The 22,445-nt window shown below is 39.4% G+C and overlaps 1 protein-coding gene across 2 annotated transcripts in view; it reads left to right on the top strand.

The window, feature by feature from the left end:
- pard3aa (par-3 family cell polarity regulator alpha, a) overlaps window positions 1-22,445 on the top strand; it is a 426,578-nt gene that overhangs the window by 233,296 nt on the left and 170,837 nt on the right. For both annotated transcript variants that reach the window (XM_030123467.1, XM_030123466.1), the window contains exon 15: window positions 6,873-7,020. In XM_030123467.1, coding sequence (XP_029979327.1) covers window positions 6,873-7,020 — 148 coding nt within the window. The remainder of the gene's footprint in view (window positions 1-6,872; window positions 7,021-22,445) is intronic.

Here is a 22,445-nt window from a genome sequence, read left to right as displayed (position 1 = left end):
TTTGCCAGCTACATAAGTGTATAATTTTACAAAAGTACAGAAATGTGAACTAAATTTCACAGTATACTATTTTTACAGTGTGGTGCTCTGCCTTCGTGTTTTTCATGATAATTCATGAGACGGAGAGAGTGCTGCCTAAGGATGGAAGTCCTATCGCTTCAGTGCTTCGCTTCAACAGCTATCCTCTCCATTTCTGATTCCATTTATTGAAATTAAGATATTTCTAACTTTCACTTTTGCTTGTCTCAGCAGAGCTCCATCAAGACCACCTAAAGACATAAATGTAAAGCTTTTATGTAAAGAATTCCCCTTCTTTTGACTGCTTGAAAGACTTTCTAGCCCACCAACCCCAATTATGTAAATTATTCAAAGAGGCCCAGTATGTTTAGTCACCTGAGAAACGTGTTTCTGGGTTCCAGTTTTCTCATTTTCTTAAGCCAATAACATGTAGTTTCCAATTCAACTAACTGTCCACTGATGTCTGCTGTTTCTCAACAAATAAACCTCATGTAATTCTGCCATTTATGACTGTGCTGAGGTTTTGACATACATGACAGCTAATTACTGTCACTCCTTTAACTGAAAGAAGGTGACAGGCACATAGCAGCATGATGCAGAGGGATGACAGAGCAACGTGAAACACACATTTTTACACAGCCATAATGATGACAGTTAATATAACTGCAAAGAGTGTGTGGAATCTGCATGATGCAATCTGCATACATGAAGGATTTACTGAGAAATTACTGGCTAAATTTTTGATCTCTGAAAATAAAATAGGTATTTTTCATCTTGATGATCAACCTTCTTTTATGTTCCACACTATCAGGGCACACGGTCAGGTACTGAGTCAGCTACAAGCTTTATAATTGATGAGAATCAGCAGGGGTACAGGAGGAAGATCAGAGAAGTTCATACCTTATTCCATGCCTTTACCTCAGAACTGTTGCATCATGGGCTCTGGAGGACATAGTTAACTTCAACACAAACGGAGTAGATGTAACAGCTTATCCCGTGCATTAAAGAGCACTGAAGTCGCATCCACAGCATGTCAATGGCTCTGTTTGTAATCCATTCCAATAATGCTGCTGTTATTCAGTGAGGGAACGTTTATGCAAAGAGACAAGGGGGAAGGAAGTGGCTGGCCCCTAACAAAAGACGCTCAGTCGGATGAGAGAAAGGCTGATCGATAGAGCCTTGAGAGAGCTATCAATCAGAGCCCCGGCCTAGTAAATTATGGTTTTATTAGTATTGAGCTGACCACTGCTGGCAGAGACCTTAAAACACACAGATGCCGAGCCACAGCAGAGACAAGACAAAGGCAGGGAAATGTGTCTGCCCCCCATCTTAATATGGAGCGATTGAAGCCCAGTTAGATCATGACATGTTGGGACTACTGCTCCCCTGTTGTCATAGTAAATAGGAGTGATTCATGGAAAGGGGATCGAGTGAGGGCACAGAGCAGTGCACTCTGGGAAATGCAGTTTGCAATGAAGCGGTGACTAAATTGAGGGAAGTAGATCGCAGTGCAGCAGAAATGCAATTCCAGTGCTGCCAGGCCCTCATTCCCAGCCGGCTCTCTGAGGACTAACTCATTTAGGAGCGGCAGGGGAAACTCAATAGGACCAATTGAGAGAATAATATATTGAATCTGGTGGTTGAGTGGGCTGCTTGGGCATGGTGGAGGACTGCGGAGTGAAGTGTGTGTTTAAGTGTTTGAAAACCCAGGTGCTGTTCAGCAACATACGTATGAACGTGTACGTGAATGCATGTACACACATATCCCTTTCACTTTGGCACATAGTGCATGTGGTGTTCATCTGTGAGCTCGGGTTTGCTTTTATACTGTGCTTGAACTTAGCTAATATAAACAGTGGATTATCTCAAATACACAGATGCTATACCCACTAAGAAGAAAAAGTGTAGAGGCACACATTACTGCTGAGTGAACTCCCATCATATCCACACAGAGCAATATTCTAACACTTTACAACCACCAACTGAATCTGAAACTTGTAGAGAACATGAAATTGCTGTATTTTCTCAAATATTGGGCCGTTGTTTAGCAAAGTTGCTGCATGCAACGGGTCTTTATTAAGAGAGACGGGCCTTTATTTTTATGTAGAAATGCTGCTACATGATATTGTACAAATTTTGTGTTATAACAAATCCTGTTACTGTTTCCAATTAAAACTCCAAACATTTCAATGGACAGAAACCCCTCATTTTACAAAGTGATTTGCAGGGTTCCCATCTTGGAAGTCTTGCAACTCAAATAGTTTGGATGAGACATTAACGTATGTGCACCTAGAGTGACTGACGCTTTAGATGAGTTTGACACAACCACAAAGTTATAGCATCATTATATTGTTGAATTTATTATAGAGGAATATGCATTGTGCTTAAAGGTGCCAGGGCCAAAGTTAAGGGGAAAAAAACAACAAAAATGAAATCCTTTTGCTGCTCTCCCCTATGGGTCCAGATCAAAAGCCTAAATATGAATGTTAGTGATACAGTGCTGTGTCAAAGTGAGCCCACTTTTTCAAGCTAAAGTGTAAAGTCACAAAGTCTGAAGAATTTCAATGATCTGTAATTTTAGCTGCCAACATTGTTAACCCAGTACTTATTAAATGTCAATCACGGTCTGTGTCATGGGTTAAATTGTCTACAGTGAAATTCTACCTGCAGTAAAAACTGATCTGATTCTCCTGTTTTTATCCATTGCCTTGTATCTTAACCATGATATCAGCACTGATCAGCCTGATCAGCTGTACTGTTCAAAGTTCTCTGTTATTCTCACGTATCCCAATATGCTGTTTTCCTGTGGGTGATGGTTTTTTGCCCAGAACTTCTACAAACCTGAGGGTCCACTTTGGGAGCATTGGCATTAGAGGAGGCTCTAGGTAAAAGTGAGAAGCTAATGAAAGTGGGGTTTCCAGCCACTAAAGATGTGGGCTGTGCCCAGGGGAAGGAGGCACCAGCTTAAGGATTGTAATTACAGCATTATGGTGGAGGTTGACTGGATTAGGTCTATGACAACGGGCTGAGACCAGGATAGAGGACCAGGAAATGGCCATAGACCACACGTTATTAGCCCTAGTTGACAGCTTAAGACCCACTCTGTCAACACACTGCTTCTTCTCTATCACTGAAGGAGTGCTAAAGGTCAGAGAGATGCAGATGCAAAGGCAGACATCTTTGCACAAGATTTCACTTACCTCAAATAAATTTTACCATATTCAAACTCACATTCATGCACATGGCAATAATGCAACTGTGAGGTCACACATAGACAATGCATTTAGCATTTCTTACAGGCATGCTTAGTGAGTCCAGTGGGAAGAGTATGACTGGGCTCAGTGGAAGTCACAGTGCTGTCACCTCTCCCTCAGTCAACAGGATAATCCTCTCTGAAAATGACTAGATTAAGACAGATTAAACACATGATGAGGTGGTGAGAAGCGATGGTACAAGAGGACTGAAATCTCACCAAAGACACTGAGAGAGACACTGGACAAATAAGCCCCTGTTCATCTTTTTGTTGTTTAGGGATTAATATTTAACACTGACCTGCACAAAATAAACCCCTATGTTTTGTTTGCCTCATCATGGGTAATGAAAATGAAGACCACTATGTACTATGCTGCTACTACTACTACTACTACTACTACTACTACTACCACTACTACTATATAAAACCACTGTAGTCATGTTTATATGCAGTGATGCACACTATGATTAATGTCAAAAGTTGGTTCCATTAGTGGCATATTTATTTGACCATGTGAACATGGCTTGCATTTCATCCCCTTTATAATGTTAGGGATGTGATATTTGCACATCCAAAACTTTGTCAATATCCAAGTCTTTTATAATGTCTAAAAACAGGTGTGTTAGTCTTAACCCCACATTTGCAAACTCTTGGGAACTGGATTTGTGTACAGTATGCAAAGCTGAACATTAACAAACCAGAGGCCTTGTGTTGCAAAATGATGCAGAACCCCTAAATGCAATGCATATTCTGGATGCTTTGTACACATGCCCAAAGAATACTCCTAAACCTGAATAAAAGACATATTCCGTATGGCATATGATCCATTAAAAAAAGGGCTAATTGATTAATACAATTGATCAAATTGATTAGGGTACATAAATAAATGAAGCATGTAGGAACAGTTGCCATAAGGTACCTTAGTTTTTTATTTGTAGTTGAGTATTTGCTTTTGCATTCATATTCTTCCTGCATTCACGGCTCATTCTTTCCAACTTTTCCATTTTATAAATGTAATTCTGCTGGAAGAAATGTCTTAAATGCATCCATTCAGCTGACAACAGAGAGTGAAGAGTTTGCATGAAAACGCCTGAGTTTATCATGTAAACTTACATATAGTCGGTAAACATTTCCAGACTATTAAGGCAATAATATGTACTCAGGCAGACTTTGTTAATATTAGACACACACAGATTACATTTCATGCTGTTTTGTCACAGTGTTAATACCAGCATCTATTTGCTATAAAGGCCAGTGAATACTTTTATAAGTCCAGCTCTCACAGTTAGACAGGTGCAGTGACATAAGTTGCTACACCCAAAAAAACACCTTTTTGCAGCACAAAAATTTTTCAGCGAAAAACAAGAGTTTTGGCAAAATTGTCATATTTCTATTAGGCAAATTTTTATGCGCAGGTTAAATTCGTGCAATTTGAGAGTCAATGGAAAACCGACTATAGATGTCAGTTTGAGATCTATTCCTTTTGACACATTCTGTACTTAGTTTTATACTTACCCTCTGATCCGTGCGGATCCACACACATTTTCTTATCTCTAACCTGAAACTTTCCATTTTACTTCCTTTCAGCTCATGACATGTCCACCAGATCCGAAACAGATTAAGGAAGTGCACACAAGGGTTGTTTTAAAAAAAGACAAGCAAGTAAAATAAATCTTCATTTCAACAATTTGAACCTTATTGAGTCGGAATCATCCAGGGACATGGTTTTTATTATAAGGCTGGCAGTGGCCGTGGCTCTGATTGTAATTGCGTTGACCCGGCCCTCGTTTCTCCTTCTTCGCTCTTATCAACTCTCTGTCCCTGATAAAGTCCTATGCTTTCAACCTCATTAAACCTCTCATTTATATTAAACAGCTGATAAGTCCCTCTTTCCTGGTATGTGTCTCCCAGGGTACACTACTCCCACCAGGACCTAACTGCACCACTGGACCCTCAGAATGTTTTTCCTTGTTATTCCACCTGTTTGTTTACTTAAGTCCCCCTACCGCTACATAATCTTCCTCTTCCCTCCTCCTCTTCCTCCTGCTGTCCTGTGTTCCTCCTGCTTTTGTTTTCTGATCTTTTACTCCCCTTTTCTTCTGGCCGGAAGCCAGCGGAGTGTTGTGAGACATCAATATTAGCCGGGGCCTCCTGGTTTAAAGCACGCTTGAGGTGCAGAGTTGAACTGTGCGAGACTATCTAGCTGTGAGGGAGCTATCTGTAATAGGTCCTGTACAGGGAGTTCTTCTCCAGTGCATTCCCTTGGCTGCCCACAGGCTGCCATGAAGCATTGTGTGAAATAAGGCCAAGGCCAAGCTTTATTCTCTGAGTCTGTGGAAATTTGATGTTTTTCCTCTCTACTTCCTTAGTGTGGTAACTCAGTTGTTTTTATTAGAAACAAATACCCCATATGACAGACGATTGGCCATAGAAGATTGTGGTATCTGGGCCTTATGGTCCAAGCACCAAAGAGTAACCATTAACTGTGCTCCCCCCGTCAGGGCTGACACATGCATGATGTGTTCGGTGGCTTCAACGCTGTGCAACACATTGACCGCATGTGCCACTGGTCCATTTACTGGGGTTCATTGTTAGAGACACCTGTCTATTGGCCTATGGGAAATCCATAGAGCTTTAGCTGGCACAGACTGGAGCCGTTTCACACTGCTGAGCCAGAAAATACCAGTGTAAGCCGAGATGGACACTGAAGCCCCTGTTCCATGTTTCTAGAGTATTGACAGTATCACATTAGGAAGTATAGAATCCCCCTCTGTTTCTACTGATGAAAAACTGTGAAAAACAAATGTGTGTATCCATACAACTCCTGTTGTTAAAGATTAGTGTTTTCATGCAAATAATTCTTCATTAATTTGTTTCTTTTTTTTTTTGTCCAAAAATGGGCCCAGATAAGAAAATACATGCAAATACAAGGTTAAAAGACAAAATAATTAGTTAGATCTTTAACTTAGAATACTATTACAACACTGAGAATACTTAACTACAAGTGGAGGTTTTATATTCAAAACTTCAAGTTAAGTTGTTTCAAAATGTTTCAAGTATGAAATTCAAAAAGAGTTATTATGCAGTAAAATGGTCCCTGTTTGTAGTGTAGTTTACTATTAGATGATGTGTTTGGACTCTTATTTCTGCTACATTATTGTAGGCTCCTTTGAACTGCTTTATGTACTCGACTACTTTAATCTACAGTAGAGAACTATATTCTACAGTATCTGTGGCGTCTTAGCCTTATGAGAAGCATGTATTTTAAGACACTACTTTTCACGAGTTCAGAAATACAGCCATGTTTTCATATTTGTGAAAATCGCAAACGTTTAAAGTCAAGACTTAGAGATATCTGGTTACTTGTCTGTCTGAAGGAATGTAATCTAAAAATTAACTAAAGTTACCAGACAAATGTAATGGAGTAAAAAGCACAGTGTTGAAGTCTAGAAGTAAAATGTTGCATAAAATAGAAATGTTCCCAGACAGATATCTTAAAAAGTTTTATTTTATTGAAGTATACTTCTTGAGTACTTAATTCCATTCTGATACTGGTTTAAGGCCCCACGCTCATTCTCCATCTGTCTCCTGGTTTTGATAGGAAGCCCCTGGCAGTCCTCCGGTGTTGGAGCATTCTGGCACCTCTCTCCTGGACAGCCAAGAACGCCGGATCTCCCACTCTCTATATGACACCATCGACGCCTTGGACAACATCTCTTCACCGCGGGGTAGTGTCATTGGACGCATTGGTGAGTCTCAGCTAGCCTAAATTTTGACCCGTTTTAGCACCTTTGTGTCTCTTTCAAATGCTGCTAGACAAATTACCTCCACAAATTGGATTTTTTTTTTTGCCAATTCACCCCCTGTTGACTTTAATAGGAAGTGTGGTTGACCTGCTAACCTCCACCTTATTGCATACATTTTCCTCACGAATTGGTCCTGTCTGTTATCCGACATACCCAGATCAATTTTAACATGCACTCTAGCCTTTCCTCTTCAACATCCCCCAACCTTCACCTTCAAAGGCTCATCCACTCATCACCTCACATCCCGAGGTATTTCACTATCGAAACCTCCCAGGGATTAACGTCGTGCCCAATCCTTCCCGCTTTCACTCTACTCCTGTCTGGTTTCACTTGGTCAATTCCTATTCTAACCACTTGACATCAGTGGCTAAGATCTCCACTCTTCAGGTGTATTGGAATTGGCAATTCAATCCTCAGCCGGTCGTTGCTGTCATCTCGACATCGACAGACCTTTCGCATATGCATACACACAGATGGTTAAGGTGATTGTATCAGTACAGAGAAGGGAGGGGCTGTTCAATGAGGAGACCATTCCGTCACACGTAACTGCACCCGTCTTACTTAAATGCTCTCACACATTAGATTTTCATGCACTTGCTTTCTTGTTTCACCTTCCCTTCATCACCCTCTTATGTCATCTCTTACCTCCACTCTCTTTCATACAAGTAGAGTTTCATTCTCTCAGTTGTCACTTATTTCCTCATAAATGTGGCTTTCTAGGACCAACAGTTGTTCTTCATTTTTATTAGTCTGTGACAGTATGTATGTCGCATTCTCATAAACACAATATCCAGAGGGAAATAAACACGTCAGCCTCAAAAGCGAACTGATCAGGATTTGATGGTCAAAGGGCAACGTAATCTTAACCTATTCCTGATGAGATTTAAACCATCTTTAAACTGATTCCTTTATTAATTAAGACCTCATTTACACATAACAAAACTAAAACTCTCCACAGTTACAGCAGAATAAGAAACAAAAGTGTATAATGGTCAAATCATGGATAACCACTATGTATTACAAAACGGGATAAAATTATGGAATGCCATTCTATATCCAAATGGCCTCCTAAAGTTTTTCTTTTATTTTTTCTTCTGGCCGTTGTTCAACTCCATATACCAACACATGGAAATGATTCACTGGAGTCATACATGTAATTGTAGTGCAAACTTCCAGTTCAGCAAAAAAACACTCAATACTTTTTATTAAATTCCTTCACTTGACTGATTTAGTGAATCTCAAGGCAGTACTATAATTCTACCTTAAAATTGTCTTCACAATCTCTTAATCTCTGGCTCTTTCACGTCTTTCTCCTTTTTTCACTTCTTGCCCTCACTCTTCCGCCCTCCTCTGCACGGATGGAAAGAACGTGTCAATAGTCTACACATTGTGCCCTTCTCCCATTTGTTCTCTGGTTTCTCTCCTCTACTTTCCACATCATCTCCTCCCCAGCGGTGCCACTCTGCCACTGATCATAGACGATCCGAAGCCACGTCAGAAGCATCTGATGGTTAATTAAGTCTCCAGATCAATAGGGCTTACCCCTGACACTCATTCTCTTCCTTCTTTCCCTCTCTTCCTTTTTTCTAAATTTTGTTTTCATTACATCTTCCTCTTCTGAATCAGATTAAGTTTCCCCTCAGTTTGCCATATTTATTACATTTACTTTCCCGACGCATCTTTTCAGAATGCTGCTGTGATCGCAAGCAGGAACTGTGGGCGCACTGATGGAAAAGTTTCTTGTCATTGAAACTTCAAGGGCGCCCAACACTCGTCTCATCCTGCAGAGTGGGAGTCAAATGAGTCAAATGGAAAAGTTTTAGGGTTGGAGGCGGAGTGGGTGCTAAGCAGTACGTTATCACAGCTGAAGCTCAGCAGAGTCTTAGATCTTTGACTCAGCGTGTCTCGCAGCAAGAAAATGTCAGTTTCTTTTCTTCTGTCTTCAGGCTGCCTGTGAGTTGTGCCCTCATTAACCCATGTCTACAGTCTGTGACAGGTCTTCATCTTTCTAAACTGACACAATTCTGGAATTTAAATTTCCGATGCAGTCTCAGTTGAGTTTATATTCATTACAGCAACACAACACTGCCACGCTGAGGTAAAATGCAGTACCTGATTGTGAAATGCAGTAACATTCTTTACGTTTTGCATTTATTCCCAATTTTTCAAGGTTTACATTTATCATCCTTCTTTGCCCTTTCAAGGAGATGTAGTAACACCTGCAGTAGATGTCTTTAAAATCACCGAAATCCCACAAGCGAGTGCAGCTACATTGTAATTGATACCTCAGACCATGATCTACATAATCTTGGTCACTAGTAACAACTTCTTGATAATCCACCCATCCATTTTCTAAACATAGCCCTTGAGATGTTCGTGGGGCTGCCAAAACCTATCCCAGCTTCCAATGGGCGAAGGTGGGGTACACCCTGGACGTGTTGCCAGTTCATCAAATGTTGATAGTTTTTTGATACATTTTTGAAAATTATTATTTTTTAAATATTCATATTCATAGCGTACAAACTGCCTTGGATTATTTGCATGTACTTCTGAAACTAAGTGAAAAGAAAATGCTCTTTTGTTTAACTGCAAACTCCTGTAGTTTTATTGTCAGTGCTGTTCAGTGGTTTCACTGTAATTTACTGCTGTGAATGATATAATGTCAAGGAAAATTTGGGTCTTCGGTCTATTTACCAAACAAAACCTTTTATAGCTTTTGCATTGCCTCTCTACAGAATACAGAGTCAGAGTAACTCCTGGGTTCTAGATTTACTGTGGGTGTCAGTATTGTGTGAACGGCACATTCATTCACATTGTAAAGGTGACCAATAATGTATTATAATAAGGTAAATTTTCCTCTGGGATGAATAAAGTATCTATCTATCTATCTATCTTAAATTAAAACTGACATTTGGAGGCATGTCTTCTGTTGTCTCTAGTGACTCTTTACAGGTTACACTCCCAACTCTTGATGTTAATCAGGAAAACATCAACTAAATAAGCAACTGATAAACATTTCTATAACATTACCTTATTGTATTTTAGCATCATCTCAGATGTTGTGAAAGGTATTTTTCATAGTGTAGATTGAAAATTTCCTGAGGTTAGAGAGGCAGTTACTGAGAGACAGTTTTCCTGTCTATCTCCTATGTGTTATTTCAGATGGGCTCAGACATATTGCCTGGTGTGTGAGATGTGACAGTTGTGGTTAGAGGACACATACTGAAATCGGCTTGGCAAGGTCAGGCAGCTCATAGCCGCCAGGGCTTGACTGACAGCTCAATGCGGAGTGTATTTAGACCTGCTAAATTACTCAATCATGAAGGCCAGACGTGGTATTTAGAGTATGGTTTAGAACATATTGTACATGCAGGAAAACATGCACATAAGCACAGTGATGTACCATCCATCCATCAGGTCAAACACACTATTGATGAACAATCTTTTCTTTTTAGAAGGAACTACTTATAACTGACAAAACTCAGAGGCGTTTTGCGTCTTTTATATTGAGACAACATAGGAACTCTCTAACCAAATCAGGCACTCCCCTCTGCTCCTCTACTCCATTATACTGTCTCTGCTGCTATAAATGGACCTCGACATAAAGGTAAATGGAACAGAATGGGTTTGCTACTCAGGAATTAAGACCTGACTTTGATTGGGAGTTATTGCAGATGGCAGCAAGTCAATACAGTGAAATTGTAAACTCCATATTTCTGCCAACCTGTGATTGTTATTGTGAGGCACTGTTTTTTTTTTTTTCTTTTAATTCAAAAACAGCAAACAGCTGCCATGTCTTATGGATGCCTTATTTTACCTCACTCAGGTATCGATCAGCAACAGGAACATCTCGTTTGCTACCAGCAGTCAAAGTAGCTTGCCGCATTTATTCTGAAACTGTGGAAGTGTATGCACCTTCTCTTAGGGTTTAGGAACAATTGAATGATGTATAGGAATTGTAATTACCATGGCAACAGTAGAAATGGTACAAAATGACACAGGAGACGGTTGCTATTAAAGCGGTATAGCTCTGTCACATTGATTGTGAGGGCACATTGCCTTGATCTTCCCTGCAGTGTTTTGGGCTGTCATTCAGAACTATCTGCGGTGTGTATGTTGTCTATCTCTGGGCACACATATTCATATAATCAATACTCAGGGGTAATCCCATTCCCTATTTGCTTCAGTAAGCCATGGAATGCTTTGATACTGTCAGCTTTAGCTCCACACATGCACTCCTCATGCATCGCAGCATCATGGCCAGAGGCTGAATCCACAGCTAGCAGGTGGCGAACATACTGCGCACTCTGCTTGACTCTGCTCAAATGAAATGAGTTTTTGACACTTTTTTCTTTTTCTTTCCCCTACTTTTCTTCCATCTTCACCCTCCTTTTGCCCTTGAGGGTGAAAAGGTGGAGAATCAGCAGAGGTACTTTGCCACTCAGTACAGGAAAAACTAAGACAAAAGAAAATGGTAAAGGAATTATGCACAGTCTGTGACAGCCACACTTGGGGTTTGACGCAAAGGTCGTTAGCATCACACCCGGCTGTACCTTCCGTTCTATCTAATTGAAAAGTGCTGCTGGGTGAGAGGTTCACATGCTGGGGTGAAAATTGAAGCTGCTCTGTTAGTCGATGTGGCTGTTTGGCCATGTTCCTGAGTCAGATCATGCACCTAAGACTGGCACAGGACTGGTAGAGATAGGAGGTAGAAACCTGGCATGCACAGCGAAACAATTGTCGCGAACAGAAGTAGGTGTCCAAAGGTTGTAAGACATTTACTGCAGTTGATGGTGCAAAATCCTGCAGCTGATGGCAGGCACAATAGCAATATACCACCTACCCAAAAGCATTAGCAAAAGTTACTTTTCCACCACATGATACTAGGTCACTTTTGGTGGTACATTCTTTGTTTTCCATTTCCCTTCATAATGACAGCCTTTCATGACTAATATATATAATGTATAATAATGACATAACTTCCATGATATTGCCTTTAACACAACACAAAACTGAAATTTGAAAAATTTAGATGTGTTCTCTTCATTTGAACACATATTATTATTATTATTATTAGTAGTAGTAGTAGTAGTAGTATTTATGAGCTTATCTTATCGTATATAGTTTTGTACTGTGTCTTAGTATAATGTACGGAAAATATTATTCTGGTAATCCTGAAAACAGTGCATTACAATAATCCAATAAAGAAAATACCCCAAGTGTTTTTAAGTAACAGACGGTCCAAAAAAGAAAAACTGTATTGACTTTGCCCATTCTTTTGGAGGCAGGGCTTTTTGGATCAGCACCCAGTGGCCGTCAGTGGTATTACACTCTATGACACCTCCCGATTGGCTTCATTTTGGAGCTGAAGTCCTTGCCCTCTGGTGAACACACACTGTACACGTAAAGCTTAACATGAGCACCAACCCCTTAGGGTCCCCAGACACCATAGTCCTCCTCCTTAATAGTCTTTAAGAGAGACTGTCTTCCCAGGCCATGACCCTGTTGTCCTTTCACCTCCTGGATGTCACTGTCTGCAGACTCAGCCTCTCTGTATGCTCAGCCATCAGCGTAGACTGACCTTCCTTAACTCAGTGTCCAGACTACTTGATAGCCCTATCAACATACCTCGGAGACAAAGTGACTGAGAAATAACTGGTGATAAATTTCCTGAATAAGGACGGTCATTGCAATGCTTTAAGATTTTAAACATTTTCAGCCAAAACACTTCTTCTACAAGATGCTCATATGTGAATGCTAATCAGTGAAGCTTGTCTAAATTAAACCATATGTGTTGTATAAATGACTCTCCAGAGTGTCCATCCTGTAATCTATACAGCAGGTTTTTAACACGAATCTTCCAAAGTTGGAGGTTGCCCTTTGATCTTTGCTTCTAGTCTCTTGTGAATCAAATATATCAGTGCAGATGTATGTCTTTGTCTGTGGTCCAACGCATACTCCTCCTGGATTTTAACTAATGTAACTGGTACTGGCGTGAAAAGGTTGAGGCGGTTTGAAATCATATTCCCTGAAATGACATTTAAAGGCTAAATAACAGGTTTAGATGAGAGGACAGCTCTTCCTTCAGCACTGTTGATGGGTTGACCTCTGCAAAAGGAAAACCTTTTAGTCCCATCATGGAAATATATGCCCCACGGTATTAAGTTCACTTTGATGATGTACGCACAATATTCCTTGCCAGTAGTGACGCCATGTAGGCTGCATTATTGACTTCTGTGTATATCTGTTTTTTAATAGCAATATATATTTTTTCATTAAGCTGTCACCAAATTCAGCTTTCTAAGAAAAACTGAAGTCACAGCTCATCTCTCTGTGGTCTCTCAGCATATGTGATATTAGGAACCTGCGTGACAGCATCAGATTCAAGCAAAAACTGATTATGACTGTGGCTTTGTGCTCTGGTTCTGGTTCCATGGGAAGAGCTGATTAACTCCACATGTCTGTATTAGTCTCAGTCTTTATCTGTATTCATCCCGACATCTTAGGCCTAACACTAAGTTTTTCCACATAGAAACAAGCCAATCAACTAAATGTTCTGATCAATTTCATTGACAAGGGATTCCCTCTTGGAACATGGTGGAAAGCTGTTAAAAAATAGCACTGTTCTTCCCCCGGAGAACATAAGTCTTTGGTTTCCACCGGTGTGTACTTAGGATGATTACCTGCTGCAATCCATGTATGGGTCTGATAGTTGTGCCAGAGCAGATCAACTAATGATCCCTCCTTTAGTCAGATCAATAGGCCAAAGTGTCAGAGGAAGAGAGAGAAGACAGACGGTAGAAAAGAGGAAAACAAAGCGAGAGAGTGGGTGATGAACCGAGATGGAGGAAATCGTGCAGGAGGAAAAAAAAAGATGGAGTGAGGCTATTAGTGTGACCTCTGACCTTACAGCTCAATGTTTCAACAGGCAGCACTTGGTCAGAGGGCAGAGACAGAGGATAGTGAAGCTCGGATGGGTTTGGATGGACGCAGCCAGGTGGCCTCAAGAGCCGGGGAGCTCATCTGTCTTTGTCCTCACTCTGCCAGAGGGAGGAAGAACATCTCAGCTTCAGTATGAGGGAACCTACATGCTGCACAGCTGCCCTTAGGGCTGTGGGTGCAACAGCGCATTCATGGACACATGTGGCATGTTTGGGATTCTACAGGGACATTTACTTTCTGCGAAGAGTTTTCATAACACTCAGATGCATGAGTGGATCAAAAATGACCCGCTGAGGTTGTTTTATTGCAATATCTTTGTAATGAAAAGGTATTATTTCATATTCCAGGTGTTCCTCAAAAAGTATGTTATTGACATTATGCCATCTTTATTTTTAACTTTTATAGATTTTATGAAATTATAGGTTTTGTATTATTACCCCAAGCTTCCAATGACCTGCAATCATTTTCAGTGGGATTTCATCTGAACTTTTGATTCATTCATTCAGTCATTTATTTATTTATGTATTTATTTATTTAGGACATGCAAAGAAACAAAATAAAACAAAACAAAGGAAAATATGCCAAAAACAAAATAACATTTAAATGAATAGAATCTATCTTCAAGTATGTCCAAGTCTGAATTTTGCATGTTTGAAAAGAAGCAGGAAGAAGTATAAACTTATTTAATCCTACCCCTTTGCTTTTACACCTTTATCACTAACTTAATACAAGAATCAAACAATACATTTTTCCAAATTTTAGCACACAACTGCAAGTAATATATAATGCAGAAACTGAATTATACACAACAGTATGATCATGGCAGTACAGTCACACAAACAGACTCAACAATTCAACAATTTTCTTCAATAATTACAGCATATTTATCAATACAACATTATCCATAAACAAACAGCCCTCATTGTCATTATTAAATACTATACCTCTCTAGAATCAATTCTTTATATCTTTTTTTAAACTGAGTTATGTTTGATATTTGTTTTATCTCCACACACAATTTGTTCCACAATTTTACTCCACAGATGGTGATACAGAAACTTTTTAACATAGTGCGCACTTGATGAATCTATAAATTTAGCTTTCCCCCTAAAATCATAGCCTCCCTCTCTTTTACAAAACATTGCTTGAATATTGCCCGGCAGTAAGTTATTCTTTGCTTTATACATTATTTGAACAGTTTTGAACTCCACAAGGTCAATGAGTTTTAAAGTTTTAGATTGGAAAAATAGTGGATTTGTGTGTTCACTAAAACCAACTCTGTGAACAATTCTATTTTGCTGTTTTTTGCAGTATAGAAAGCCTTTGTAATGAACTTGCATATGTATTTGCCCATACCTCCAAACAGTAACTTAAATAAGGGTAGACCAATGAATTACACAGAATGTTAAATGATTTTTGATCTAATATCCCCTTTGCACTAGCCAGGACTGAGATACTTCTGGATAGTTTCTGTACCTGTTTTATGTGAGGTTTCCAGCAAATTTTATCATCAGTTATCACTCCAAGAAACTTGTTTTGATTCACCCTTTCTATATCTGTGCCCTCTATTTGTACCTTTACCTCATTATTTGTTTTACATTTACCAAAAACCATGATTTTCGTTTTACACAGATTTATTGACAACTTATGTTTGTCAAACCATACCTTAGTTTTATTTAGCTCTGAAGTGATTCATTCATTATTCATTCTTACAAAATGGATGTTGGCATTATTCTATTGCTGTTATATACTATATATACTTTGCTTTTCAAATTTTCAAAATATATTTAAAGGTGCAGGAGACTTTCGTCACCAATTTTTCATCAAATCTGTAAAACCTCTGTCATAGCCTAAGTATCACGAATCTGTAAGTCTTTCTGTGATTACTCACCTGAATCTCTTGCATTACAGTGAACAATTTCAAAGTGCCATCCACCATAAACAAACCATATGTTTACAGACAGAGTCAGGAGGTAACTCGAGTGTCTTCGGAATCTTGTCGTGACGTGCATTGTGGGAAACGCTGGTTCGTGCCGCTGTCTGGCAGTGGCAGCTGCTACAGACACAAAGCGGAAATGGAAGGAGCTCCCGTCGGAAGGAGGAGCTCCCGTCCCTCTATGCATATTCCTCCAGCTGTTTCCGCGTTTCACCATTTCCACATCGTGTTTGTTTGATCCATATAATAGCGGTGATGCGAGCCTTCACTTCCCACAATGCACGTCGTGACAAAATTTCAAAAATGCCAGAGTTACCTCCCGATAGGTGTGAATGTGAGAGTGATTGTTTGTCTCTCTATGTCAGCCCTGTGATGAACTGGCGAAATGTCCAGGGTGTACCCCGCCTTCGCCCGTAATTAGCTGGGATAGGCTCCAAGCGACCCCCGTGACCCTAGTGAGGATAAAGCAGGTTCAGATAATGAATGAATGAAGAAAAGAAAATGGTTGAAAAGCCCACTGAAAAAGCATTGTGCATTTCCAAAATTAATCATAATAATGATAAAATTGTTGAGAAAATAAAATTAAATAAATAAATTCTTATTTGTCTTTGTCATTGAAAAGCACATCTTTATTTGTCCTTTGTGGGTGGATGTTCATTTGTGCTAAGTGAATAAGTTTTTTAATATGGTATTATGTTGTCTTTTCATTAAATATACTATTAGTTATGACCTTTTTTGAATCTCATCATGCAATGGGACAAAAGAGAAATCTAAAGCTCACAGAAAAGTAAAAGCTTTACCTATTTTTTTTAAGCTTTTACCAATAAAAAATTAACTGAAAACAAGACACAAAAAGTCATAATGAAATAAATATTAAGAAAATTATAACTAAAATAATTTCGACCTTGAACCACATTAATCACGTACATCTTCCGTAAGTCTTTCTGTGATTACTCACTTGAATCTCTTCCCTCATGGTGAACAATTTCGAAGTGCCATCCACCATTAACAAAACATTTGTTTACAAACAGAGCCAGTAGGTAACTCTTCATCTTCGGAGTTTTGTCGCGACATGCATTGTGGGAAGTAGAGGTTCGTGCAGTCTGGCAGCACAACCATATGATATCATATGGCTGCAACAAACACGACGTGGAAACTGCCGGAGCTCCGCACCCCTCCAGCCGCTTCCGCGTCGTGATATCATATGGTTGCACTACCGCCGCCAGGCGGCTGCGTGAACCTCCGCTTCCCACAATGCACATCGCGACAAAACTCCGAAGATGCCTGAGTTACCTACCGGCTCTGTTTGCAAACAAAGGTTTGTTTATGGTGGAGTACACTTGACCACCATGAGGGAAGAGATTCAAGTGAGTAATCACAGAAAGACTTACGGATTTGTGATACTTAAGCTATGACTGAGGTTTTACAGATTTGATGAAAAATTGGTGACGACAGTCTCCTGCACCTTTAAGGTCATGGTAGGTGTGGAGTTGGTGGATAGTGTGTGTGTGTGTGTGTGTGTGTGTGTGTTTTTGATAAATCCTAAGTAGGCCCTTTGTGAAAAAAGCAGCTTCTGAGAACTATTAATAATAGTGGGGTAATATTTATCCCAATGTGAACCCACACACGTCAGTAAGATTTTTGTGCGAGTGCTGAGTCATTTGTGATGGAGTCTTGATATAACTGTACTTTTATACCATAAACTGCCTGCATGAACAGCTCCAGTGTTTTTAGGATTTACAGAGGTCATCACAGGCTCAATAACAGCTTTTTTGTTCTAACCAAGATAATCTTTCAGTGGTTTGGTGCAAACAGTAATTGTATTCACAGTATTCATGTTTGGATGCTCGTGGTTGTTTTTGTGTTTTTAGGCATGGGAATGAACTAGGTCAGAACTTGCTGCAAATCTACAAGACAGACTGTTCCTGCATAGAATGATGTAGAGTCACCCCATAAACATTATGAATGAGCCACTGAGACTATTTTCCCATAGTTCATCAGTGTGTGTGTTTGCATTCAGGATAATTTCTATGGGGAACTTTTTTATCCTCTTTCATCTTCTGCCTCTCTCTGGCCTTTTGCTTTTAAAGGCCCATTAATGTAAAAAAAAGTTTTGTTTGTTGCTTTGTTTTAGTCCGTTTTGATGGTTTAGTGTGTAATTTAAGGGGAAAATAATTACAGAAATTGAATATTACTCATGTATGTTTTAAATCACTGGAAAATAAGAATCTTTGTAGTCTACATTGAGCTAATTCAGCTTCTTCTTTACCTTCATTTGTTTTAAAAAAATTTTTTTAAATTGTTCACATTCACTGTTTAAAAACTGCTTCTATTTTCATAAATTGTTTAATATTTTTATTACACTTTGCAGAACTAAAAGTTTTGATTCCATGCCAAAGGATGTCAATGCATTTCATTGCAGAGGATACCTACTAACATGTTAACCTGTTAACTGTCTCCATCCTGCCTTCTTATAGCACTTCTGACATTAGATTTCACACAGTCACAGTCACAGTAGTGCTCAGTCTGTGTTCTGCTATTCTAAGGTTTGCTAATATGCTAATCATGATTAGCATCCTCCTATATAATGCATGTTCTGTGTCCAGTCGATCGATGTTGCAGCACAGGAGGGCGTTTGTACGGATTTTCCTCAGCCTTCACAGGCCCAATCGCCGCCAAACTCACCAAAATGAAAAGAAACATTACCTGACTATCTACTAGGCACAATTTTATGTCCGTATTCAAATGTTGTGAGGTATGCTGGGCGATTTTAGCCTTTCTCTACTTTGAATTCTTCATCTCTGCCGCCATACTCGATTTTTGGAAGTGGTTATGCTGCCGTTCATGAAATTCTACTGCTAGCAGACAGTGCTACAATGTGAAGGCTGCAGTTCACGACCGCTGTATGAATTTAATCATGCTTGACAGGCCAAACAAATACATGCTCTTCCCTTCATGCCTCACATGTTGGCTCAAATTATTACCTGCACAATGCATGATTCAATGGTAGTTTACAAATGGATAGTGGTGGCAGACAAGTTCTACTTATCATGCTATCGTACAGTGGCACCACGGGTACAATGCCGATAGTCTGAGGAATTTACCTTTGTCGGGTTGAAATATCTTTGTAATAACACTTTAATTGGTCTTTGGGTCTGAAGTAATATCTTAAAATACCAAACTCATACAATAACAAACAGCTCAAGGCAGAAGGTAGACCAGCCTTAAGCTATTATTTTAGTGGCTTCAGGGCTTCAGTTCACTGTCAGACAGAGCTGTCAAACATATAGTGGACATATTGACTGGCTGCTGTAGTTTGGCAGAGGACACTACTAGCACAAGTTTCTTGCACCAGTAAAATAGTGCCTCTTCTTATGGAGTTCTGAATTTCCAAATTGTAATGGCAGTTTATGACCACCTACTTGTGTTGGAGTGTAGACCAGAATTACTATCCTTTTAAACCCCAATGTTTTGTTTTTTTTTTCTTTCTTTTTTTTTGTTTTAGCCACAGCTGTAGGGCAGGGTGAGGTGAGGGTTTTGGTTTGTTGTAGTCTCTAAAATCACTGCTAGATACAGCTACATCTTACATGCTGAACCTTAGTTGTTCTATTTAGTATTAGCTTTCTGTATTCAACAACATGAATTGGGCTGATATTTTTCTCAACGCTTTTTATGCTGACATCTGCAGCACAGCAAGTGCTGCATTTTCTCTCTCTAATTATTTTCACCTTTTAAACTATCAGGGCATCCTGCACATTATTATACCCTTGTATGTGTTTGTGTGTCCTTTAACTACTTAACAAAGGCAGAGGTGGGATGGCTTAAACAGCTCTTCAGCTGGAGAACCCAGCCAGTTGTGTCATAAGGTCCTGTCTGGAAACCTTTCATAAAGCTGAAAAAGTGGAGCTTGCCCAGTCCTCTAATTAAAACTGTGTAAACAAAAGTTTGTGGTTTGCGACAGAAGTGAATGTAAGATGATTATGAGTTGTGCTATGTCTTTATTCTGTATGCAAGAACTGCAGCATATCTGTTACGTATTTCAAACACACCAAAGTTTTAACAGAGCTTCTTTTACATAAAAAGCACGTCTTGTTTTATTAGTACTGTATGTCTTTTCCACTTTACCACTGTGTGAGAAATTCTCAATAGCGCTGATGCAACTATGAGGTAACTCTACCTAACAATAGAGGGAAAGTAAAAGATGGTGTAAGGACAGGCCCTTGTGGACACACACCTGCAGGGCATCTATTACTGCTGCACGTTTGCAAAACTGACTATAAAGCAAAGACACTGTTTGAAGATGAGGGGGAAATGTCGAATTTTTGGAGTGTTTGACTGACTCACAGGAGTTATGCAATGATGTCATCTTTTAGGTATGCAGTTTATGTTAGAAAACCTGTAAATAGTTTTTGTATGTTGAAGAATATAAGCTTTGACTAATACTATATCATTATAAATGCATGTCTTAGCTGCTTATGATGCAACACTATCATGTATATATTTTTAAAGCTGCTAACAGTGTCACAATAAGTTGACAAATGACCACCACCTGTAATCTGCTGAGCACGATACCTGTGAGGGCCAAAACACAACAACTTTAGATGAAACACCACAATATTTCACATGACCAGTCACAATACCCTGAAATGTGACCATTCCATGATGACAGTTAAATAATAAATGATTATTTTTGGCACTGTTTAAACTTCTTGGTGTACCTGGTCTTGGTGTCACAGTTCTTCTGACTTAGATCTCGAGTTTGTCACTGTCATGACTCCAGTGCTGCTGATTTACAGTACAGGGTGAATTCAATTATCTGTGGTTCTCTGTCAAGCTGCCCAGGTGAGAAATGGCCTTCATTTCACCTGGACAGTGTTGGCAGCCATCTTAACTGGTTTAGATAAGCAGTCTATGGACAAGGGGATGAGGTTTCCAAAAGAATCAATTATCTGATGCAGAAGGACATGGCCAGACCTTTGGGAAAGTTTTCAGTCATGGGCCAGTATAGAAAAAAAGATCCAGGTAACAAAACACATTCCGTAATTACAGCTTAATTTTGTGAGAAAAAAGGGTCAACATAGGACTTAATTAAACAGAGAACATGGTCATATTACTTGATGGAAATAGTAAACAGTACTTGAAAGCCTTTGTTTGGAACAAGTATGCAAAGATAAATGTATATTTTCTTACCTGGAGCAGAAATACACTTTAAAAAAAAAACAAAAGAGACCACCTTTTTTTTTTATAGTTTTCAGTTTGTTCAGTGACTTTGAGTTCTCTTTGGGTAGAATCCTTATTAGCACCCATGTGATCTGTCGTATCTCACACAGCTGGTTTGCTTTGTATCTTTGTTTTCTTTATTTTTCTCTACCTAATAATTAAACTGTACACCTCATTGCTGCATTGATTGCTTCTCAGATTTACTTCCACAATATGCATTTATCATTTGTTGGGCCCCAGTGAAATTAAATGCCTCTTAAATTCATGTTGGGATCCTGCCAGGGTAAATATTGCTGTCTGCTGTTAGTGATTACACACAATTGTTTCTTAGCTGTTAAATTTGCAAAATGGCTCTCAGTTAATGGAAACAAAAGCAAAGACTGCAGGAAGTTGAGCATTTGTGTTAAACCTTGCATAATGATAAGCAGGTGCAGGGTTGAACTTAGATTTTGTGACTCAACTTGACTTTGATTCTCCTTTTTTTTTTCTTTTTTTTTTCCAAGTGTCCATGCTTAATTCATGTAAGGATCAATTTGCAGACTGACTCCTCCACTGCTGTATTGTAATGCCACTTCTCATGCCATTGAACCACCCTTTTCGCCCTTGGTGCTCAGCATCAACCATGGCAGCTCATTCCCCATTGACTTTGACTCCTGAGGAGCAGCAAAGGAGCGATTCAAAGAAGTCCTCAGCAGGGAGGGTCATGCGGGACTGAATACAGATCAGGGGAGCTTTTCTTCTGTTCGTCTTTGTCCTTGTGGAAAGGAGTAAAAGAGAGTAGAAGAATAAAAAACAGCTCTGGTCTGAAACTTTTTGCCTGGCTTGGAGTGTTATTAGAAGAGTGGAATGTGGATGATGGACATGAAATCATTTGTGTTTGTCTTTTAATAATAATAAGCTCTACCTGTTAATATCTAATGACTATTATCTTGTCATGCACCATCTTCATATGTATCCGGCAGTGCAAAATAGCATTGATAAGAAGTGCTATTCAGCTTTTCTGAAAGTGAATGGTGTCCTTCAGGCATATCCCGATACGAAAATTTCATAGCATGATTAGCTTGGCTAAAATTATCTCTGTTCATATTATTATCTCATTAATTACAAAAGTGGGATAAAATTGTGTTTACACAGGCATGTGTGAGTGTCTGAATCTGCAGAAGCGTACGTTATCTGCATGTTTTTATAGCAGATACCAGATACCACTGATGGGATTTTAGAAAACCCCTGGGGGCAGATGTAATTTTATATTTAATAACTGCGATAAACT

Source organism: Sphaeramia orbicularis, chromosome 20 (genome assembly GCF_902148855.1).
Source record: "Sphaeramia orbicularis chromosome 20, fSphaOr1.1, whole genome shotgun sequence".
Classification (NCBI taxonomy): domain Eukaryota; kingdom Metazoa; phylum Chordata; class Actinopteri; order Kurtiformes; family Apogonidae; genus Sphaeramia; species Sphaeramia orbicularis.
The sequence above is the reverse complement of the archived record's forward strand: the minus strand, read 5'-3'. Positions and strand labels throughout refer to the sequence as shown.